General features: G+C 37.6%; 1 protein-coding gene across 1 annotated transcript in view; it reads left to right on the top strand.

Annotated features, from left to right (window-relative positions):
• LOC104620848 (proto-oncogene tyrosine-protein kinase receptor Ret-like) overlaps positions 1-5,987 on the top strand; it is a 31,321-nt gene extending 25,334 nt beyond the window's left edge. The window contains exons 10-12 of the mRNA XM_010287174.1: positions 2,770-2,889; positions 4,416-4,672; positions 5,808-5,987. Of these exons, the coding sequence (XP_010285476.1) occupies positions 2,770-2,889; positions 4,416-4,672; positions 5,808-5,987 (557 nt within the window). The remainder of the gene's footprint in view (positions 1-2,769; positions 2,890-4,415; positions 4,673-5,807) is intronic.
• The last annotated feature ends 2,715 nt before the right edge of the window (positions 5,988-8,702 follow it).

Raw genomic sequence — 8,702 nt, 5'->3', positions numbered from 1 at the left:
AGGAATGCTTGAAATGAACGCAAGTAACTGTCTAATCATCTGAAAAGAATTCTTTATTGGTAATAACCGGAATCAGTTGTCATTCTAAAGGTGGAAATATTTGTGCCAGAGGCTGTTAATGCTGAAGTATGTAATGTGCAACATCAGATGTTTTGCTCAACAGAAGCCTGAAAGAAATACTGTCGTATTAGATAGTAGAAACAGGAAAGTAAGACAAGCTTTCAAGATGTTATGTATGCTTTTTTAATGCCTGAGATGGATAATTTTGTATATGATTTGATGCAATTCAGGACCTGGGCTGGTGCCCAAAAGCAGTGTATTTACAGAGAAATGAGTGTGTTTTGGGAGTTCAGAGGTGCAGGAGTACCATGATATCAGCTTTTACTGGCCGGGGATGTTTCTTTGGGTATGGCAGGCAATAAATAGAAAGCCCCAGATGCGTTAAGATCAAGGATATCCTTTAAGTACAGGCAGCTGCTAAAATACTTACTTTTGTAATTCATCTGTCGTTAGGATGGCTATGTGCTTGAGTCCTAAAATCGCTTTCTCACACTAACACTATGAATATTACATTCAAGGACATTCGGCTGAAACAACTGGTGTCGTGGCTGTGCCTAAGAAGCAGAGGCAGCCTAACTGCATTCTAAGCAAGAGACTTTCTTGTAGTAACTGCTTCAGGGCTGGTTGCAGTGTGTGAATCTGGCTAAAAATTTGTAAATGACTGGTATTTGTAGGTTCCTCTGAACTTTGGCTTGCTGATAACGGAAAAAAAAATACAGTGCTTAGGCTTCTACCTTGCTTTGTATGTCTTTGTTTTCAGTGGTAGTCAGACACCGTCTTTGGTTTTGTCCAACATCCAGTGTTTTTACTTTCTCAATTTCTGGAGTTTCTATATGGTGTGGGATAGGGCCACAGTTCTTCCTTTTTCCAAATGACCTAGTAGCAGGGAAAGCCTTTCTCACCGCAGAGCAATGGAAACAGCTGATCATTTAAAAACAGGAGCATGTGAAACACCACACGATTCAAAACAAGACTGATAACCCTTGTAACTTCCATACCAGCAACGCATTGGTGAAAAATACATTTTTGGGTCTCTGGAATGCATATAGGCGAAGCTCCATGTTTCCAACGTACACCTGCAGTGAAAATGTACACTGCCTTTCCCCGCTGTCTAAAAACCTTTTGCCTTCAAATCCCTCACTCTAGAACAGGCTAGATGGGACCTGCTTATCCCCTGCTTCACCCTTCTCTAGGTCCTCAAACATAGGCAGACACAGATAAATACATAGGATTTTTCTGAGGCTACTGGAAACTTTATTTCATCACCTCTTCACAACAGAGAAAGTTGGCTGGTCGGGGAATAATCCAGAATTTTTGGGAACACCAACACTTTTTCAAACAAGAGTCAGCACAGAGGACAGACTCAGCACAGTTTCTTCCAAAATGAACTAGCTGAGCTGCACACAGTTTAGTACCTGTGGTAAAAATCTATTTTGCTTAAATAATCAAGTCCCCATTTCACTTCTTCTAAAAAATGCTTGCCTTTATGTTGCCAAAAAATACCTTCTTACTCAATTCATGTTGAATCCAAAGAAATGTAAAAGAAATGGTTATTGATTCTACTATCGACTTAAATGGGATGGAGGAAAATGAGTTGCAACAGAAAGACAACTATATTGAAAAAGAACTTGTTCATCTTTTGAATCCCTTTATGGTTTAGGCAGTTTTTCTGAAAGGCAGCTAAACTTGCAGAACTTGATTGGTTTCTGTCTATACAATGCTGTTTGTGATTAAAGGCAGTTTATAGATGAAAAATGTCACAACTAATGGTCATTTTTATAATATATGCAGAAAAAAGTTATATACTTGGAAATACAGTTGCAATCACTCTGCATGAAGAACTCCTTGAAATCAAGAGTAGTTCTGTATGAGATGCTGCACTTTTCTCCTAATATTAAGTAATGCCTTTTTAGATAATGAAAGATTCATTTTTTATCACTTACACTTGGCACTTACTCTTAGTGCTTTTGCTAGACTATCCTGCGGCATTTTACAGACGTGTTTAAGTATTGTTATCTCCACTTGACAATGGAACAAATGATATCTAGAACAGTATGCTGACTTTTCCAAGGTAGGAGGAAGTTGGCATCAGCATCAGGAACGGAACTTAAGTGTGTAGACCACTGGTCTATGCCACTGGACTGTACATCATCTCATGCATAAAAAACTACATAAGGCAATGGTAGAGAGAAACTAAAATAAGTAGACTAGAGAAGATAGTTCAGGGAGAATTTTAAAATGTAAGAACACCTCATTGATACAGAACCATAATGCTTTATGTGAGGTAACTGAGTCAGGACTGCCGTGAGACGACCGTTTGAGTTAGATGTTTGGCATTAAATAATGTGATTCTATATAAGGTTTTAAGCACATACGATATTAGGAAAGTATCCCAACTATGCAATGCAAAGAGAACCATTCTATTTTTATTACAGATAAATTTTAATCCAGAATCTTCCATAATGAGAATAACTGCTAATCAAGGCTAATGTTCAAGCAGTCCAAGATCATCTCATTTCAGGATCTTGGAAATTTCAGAATTTAGAGTCTCCTGTAATTCTCGGGAATCCCACTCTTTATCACTGCACTGTGCTGCCCTGTCAAATTTCAGATGCATACTAAGACAAACCCATGGAAAACTTTGACCCTTTTTCTTTTTTTTTCCTTTAACACATACAAGAATCTTAGCTTGTGTCTGTATTTGATTAGGTGGAAACATTATTGGTGGTCATGGGAAAGGCATTGGAAATCTTGGAATTAAGTCAGGACATGGGATTTGTTACTGCTTCCCCAGACAAAACTGTTACTGTGAGAAAGATGATATCAAGGGTAAGTAAGTCTAAACCTTACCTGCTGTTCTCCTATTAATCTTTTCCTCTGTTTGTATCTACCATCTGTACATATACAATGACTTAAACTTGTGGGTATGTTAATAAGCAATATCTTTTGGTCAGAGACTGGTAATATAAAATTAATTAAGGACTGGCACCTTGACTTCTACTATGGAGCCTGAAAATCTCCAGAGGGGGGTTATTTCTATCCTTGGTTAAAGATTCTTTTCTTATCCATTACTCCATGACAAACAGGTTGGTCATCCTTTCATTTCCAGCAGCATTTGCATTTCAGTGAGACTCACCTGATATTTGCAAAGACAGCTAGGAGAACTAGAATGACGACCTTTATTACTTGCAAGTAATTCTAGTCTCCTAATCACTTCTGAAAATCTCAGCTTCAGAATGTCAGAGAGAGCCAGCACCCATTGTGTTAGGAGGAGGAGTGGATTACTGTTTTCATTGTCCTTTATTTAAACAGAAAAGCTCTACACAGTTGTTTGAAAAAGATTGATGAGGATTAAATACTGTGTAGACTTTTTTAAAAAAATAATTCTTATTATTGCTAATGATAAATATCACACAAAATATTTTAAAACTGAATTGTTTGGAATATATCTCAATTTACTCTTGAGTAAATTTTCAGTAGGCATAAGAAGAAAAAGAGGAAGTATAAAGCTTCTGGCTTTTGCTTTTTTTATTTCTAGAAAGATATTGTGCTGTTTCCACTTATTTCCAGGGTCCAGGTTGCAGATGTAGCCAAGTTAACTATGTATCTGAAGTCAGGATTATCTGATGAACAACAGCACAAGGACTCTATTCTGGATATCCCAGTTCCTTCAGGAAGCGACTCCCTAGGAGTGCTGTCTAGGGGCACACAGACTTAAAGAAACTTAAGTTTCTAAAGTAAGACACTGAAAGTGCTTCTGCAAAAGGGGAGGTAGTTAAATAGGGAGGAAAAAATGCATATTGCTTTAGAAGCAGTCGCACCATTAGGCAACATTTTCAGAAATAATAATTTTGTTAAACACAAAGGAGAGATATTCTAAATTTCCTTATAATATAAAAAGTTGAAGAGAAATATTTTTTAATATCTAACGATTGACATAATGAATTAAATTTGCATTTGAAGAAGATTTTATTTAATGGGTTGAATAGCTCTAGCACAAACTGTTTTCCACAAGCAAAACTCAGTCATGTTTCTCCACAGAGATAAGTGGTAGCAAAAGATTAAGCAGGCTGGGTTTTAAGACTGTCGGATGTAGCCTACGTCTATAAAGATAAGGCCTATGAGGTCAAGCTACCTATCCTTACATTTACACAGGTAGCTAGACAAACAGTTACCTGCTGGTGTCCAAAATAAAAAAGAATTAGTAGGTGCAGTGGGAATTAGTTATTAGGCTTTCCTCTAGGTTTTTAAATTATTTTGAGTTCTGTTTCTGTCACACACCTGTGTGTGTCATGTACTGCCAAACTGGAAGTAGGAGACAACAAGCAAAGTTCTAAGCTCTTCTTGGTCCACAGAGCAACTATGTGATGATGTGTGCAAGACAGTGATAGCAGGGGCAGTGCTGCTGTCCTTCATCATCTCCGTGCTGCTTTCATCCTATTTCATCCATCGGTACCACAAGAATTCTCCGAAGCCGCCTATTGCCTCTGCAGAAATGACGTTCCGGCGCCCAGCCCAGTCCTACCCCATCAGTTATTCTTCCACTAATGTCCGCCGACCTTCTTTAGATTCCATGGAGAACCAGGTGTCTGTAGACACCTTTAAAATACCAGTAAGTCTGACGTCATTTTGCACGCTCTTTTTCTATGTCTTTCTTTTTCCTAAAGAATGTAGTTTATGTGTGCAGAAAATGTTACAGAAATGCAATCTGTTCATAGAAATATCCAATTCAAATAACTAAAAGAGAAACCATGTGTACAGGCAGGGAACTGAAGGACTTAATGAGTAATTGGATAAATGATATATTTTTCTATTTTTGTTATGTTTTAATATAATGTATATCTGAGGCCTAATTTGAGCCAATGTTTTTTCTAAATGTAACTCTACATTTGACAGTAGTGTAGTTTTACTTTGTCCAATTAAATTCTAATAATTAGTAGGTTTGTGGTCTCTGTGGTGGTTGATAGAACCACAAGGGTAAGTTTAAAACAGAACAGGCTGTAGGCGTCAGCTGGAGTGTGAGTTTTACCCACATTTTAAGGATTTTTCTGTAGTCACACTATCATACCTTTAATTTATTTTTTTCTGTGTTGAATCACATACTATCCAGGGTGCCTGCCAGCTGGTGCGTATTCATGGACCAACATGGTAGAGAAACACTGCCACTTTATATGACATATGTGGCAACATCAAATCTATTTGGATGTTCGATATTGAGGTCTTCACAGACCTTGTGCTCCGTTTGCTTTAATTTCTTGTCTGGTCTGTACATCTGTCATCATTTTGCAACTATAAGGTTTAATAACACTAATTTCATAAGAGGAGGATTGTTGTCTCTGATGGAACTTTTAAGGGAAAGCCTTATTCCGTGAATAAACCTCCTCTATGAAGTCCAAGGTCACATATTCTTAGTTATTCTGAAAGCAAGCATTTACCCTGTATCACTTCATGTTTCATTTGTATCCGATTTCCCAGACCTGTAAATATGATCCATTATCCGTAGACTACATGTAGAGCCTCTTTTGAAGTAGGTGACGTCAAGGTAATGGAAAACCACTTTCAAAATAGCTAGAATTCAGAAGCTTTTATAGGAATACACCGATATTGATATAAAGAGCAACCAAACATTGCACACTGAAGTGTACTTATCCCTGAAGAATGGTTTCCTATTGAACAATAATGCTTTGGGTGTAGCTAGCCACGTCTTTTCTTGCTTCATCTTATAGGGTTCCTTTTCTCTCCTGCAGGAAGATCCGAAGTGGGAATTTCCTCGGAAGAACCTGGTTCTAGGCAAGACTCTTGGAGAAGGAGAATTTGGAAAGGTCGTCAAGGCAACAGCATTCCGACTCAAGGGAAGAGCTGGCTACACCACTGTGGCAGTGAAAATGCTAAAAGGTACATTCCTATCTGTGTCTGAAATTATTTGAAAACTATTTTTTGTAACCTCTGAATGGATTTTAAGAGGGACTAGCATGAAAGTAAAAGGTCAGCTGAAGTCAACCATTGTCACAGCCTCCGTTTTTTCCAGCATTCTGTTATATTCTGACAGATTTCTTAGTTTAGGAGCTGGCATCACATAGTTCCAAATAAGTAATTTTAAAAGATTCTAATTCATGATGTGCAAGGAGCCCCTGACTTAACATAGCAAATGTATTAATTTTGTTTGGCATTGATGGAAATACTGCAAGGGCTTGTTAAAGGTTCCTGATTTTTTTTTCCCTCTACCCAGTTTTCTTTGACAAAGCTTTTAAAATAAAACGTTATAATAGACATATTAAGTTACTTTTCCGAGTAATAATTCCATCTATTTTTATACTTTCTGATCTGATTATGAGGAGTTCTGACAGACTGGCTTGAATAGCCCAGTGCTGTCTCCAGGTGTCTTCATTTTTCCCTAGGACTTTAAAGCTGGGGAAAACAAAGAATGCCTAGATAATGTTGAGATCGTAATGAGACCCTGAGCTCTTGTTCCTGTCTCTGTTCAGTATTTTTTAGACCCAAATATACCTGCTTCTTTCCCATATAGAAAAAGAAATTGTACTGAAAAAAAACGCATGAAGAAATTATTTTTTTGTTTGGTCTCTGAAGTAGAAAGTCTCCAGTTATCACTGTACACTTCAGGTGGAAGCGGTTGTAATGCATGGCTATTGCCGCCTTTACTGTTATATATATATATGAGTATAGATTTTGCATATCTAATGACTGAACCTGGTTTCCAATAAGGACTTCACTAGACATGCAATGATAGTGAAGGAGGTCAGTGGAAATGCTTAAACCAGTTCCTTCAGAAGTCCCTCTATTCACCACAGCCTGAAAGATGAAATAGGTATGAAAATTGTGTCCTTCTCTACTGTCTTGTGTGCTAATTCATATGTGCATGTAGTCCCTATGTATCAGGCACCTAGGAATGTATGAGATGAAGAGGGGAAATAACCTTCAGAAAGGCTTACGGATGCAAGAAGATTCCTTTTGCTGGGTTGCTAGCTCTAGCTGAATGACCTCAACCACTCGCTGCTGCTTATAAGTAAAAACGTGTAATTGTAAGAAAATGTTATACTAATTACCATTTCTATTATATGTCAAGTTGTTTTTAAAACAAAACAAAAAAACACATCAACTGCTGCTTGAGAGCAAAGATGCTGCATATCATCATTTTACTAAAGAAATAAATGCATTATGAAGTGCATGCCTCTTGCATTGCAAGAGGTTCAGTGGGAAATGGGTCATATGGAGGAAATCTAGGAACTCAAGTCTTTTCGGAAGTGAAGACTAGTTAACCATTCCTTCTAATACTCAAGAGATGACCTGTGTATCATCATCAATAGAATAGTCTTAGTAATCGCTTAATTTCATATTTATTTTGTGCACTTAGTGTCACTGATTTTCTAGCACATTTTCATCAATAGCATGCAACAGAGTTAAGGTTCCAAGACTTAGTGGTAAAAATATTGCTTTTCCTTGCAGATAATTTCACATTCAGCTTTCCCTAGCTGTCGTGAAGGAAAGAATTTACAGATTGATAATGTGAAGGAGTAACCCTTTATTTTAAGCACCTTATTTTAATAAATTGATATGACATTTACAGTAATACTTCAGACTCTAATGAATCCCTTTGTAATGTAAATTACGTTGCAGATAGTCACCTGAAATTCTACTTTCTGACTCAACTGTGGAAAACATCTGTCATTCTGCAAATATTTATTTGTTGTTACCAGTTTAACTTTACTGTTAATGCATGACAGCTCAAGTATAAGTAACATTGCGTTAGTCCACAGTGGTCTTCATAATGCTGTCAGGAAGTATAAAGGACAGTTACTTTGGATGAGGCAAACATCACCCATTCTTTCCCTGTAACAGATGCAAAGAGGGTAATTTGTCCAAGTATGAGGGACTCTGCACTGGCTGTCTCTAAAAGGGAGCGGTAGGTATACCAGTATGTTAATGGAGGCCTCCTGCTTATGGCTGAAAAGCTACCTCCTGCCTGAGCTGTGTAGCTGGGCACGATCTGTGGTTAAGAACAGACCAGGGTAGGACTCTCCCTACTTTGTCCAACTTGGCGTTATGTACTGGGCAGGGAACAAGGAGCAGTAAGGAAGTAGCTGAGCCAAAACATTCTTGCAGCTATGGATGGAGGTTTAAAGGAACAGAGGATAATTTTTTCATCCCGCTATTACCACTTTTCTCATATGAATTAAATCTGACCTCCTGCATGATACAAATGCCCCCGTTACAATAAAATTAAAGGGGAAAACACCAACCAATACATAAACAGACATTATTTGCAATTTGTAAAAACAAAGGGCATAAAGCTTCAGAGACAATTGTTTCCATTTGTGCACCATCAAAGTTAGTTTTTCCAGCAGACAAACTGGCATGGTACATGGGGAACTTTGTTCTGTTCTTGCACATGCTACACAGTTCCACACCTAGAAGAAAAGGACTTTCTCACAGGCATTAAGTTGATATTGTTCATTTTTGTTTTACATAAATGCGTATTTTTTTGTAGTCCCTACCAGTAGTGAGAGACCACCCTATATTGCACTCCTAGAGGTAGAAGACGCTGAAGTCTGACTGGAGGTTCAGACTATGTGATAATATATGGCCGATACAAACAAATAAAATACAAACAAAGAAATTTTTCC

Source organism: Phaethon lepturus, unplaced genomic scaffold (assembly GCF_000687285.1).
Source record: "Phaethon lepturus isolate BGI_N335 unplaced genomic scaffold, ASM68728v1 scaffold2985, whole genome shotgun sequence".
Taxonomy (NCBI): domain Eukaryota; kingdom Metazoa; phylum Chordata; class Aves; order Phaethontiformes; family Phaethontidae; genus Phaethon; species Phaethon lepturus.
Note: the sequence above shows the minus strand (reverse complement) of the source record. Positions and strands in the feature narration are given on the sequence as shown.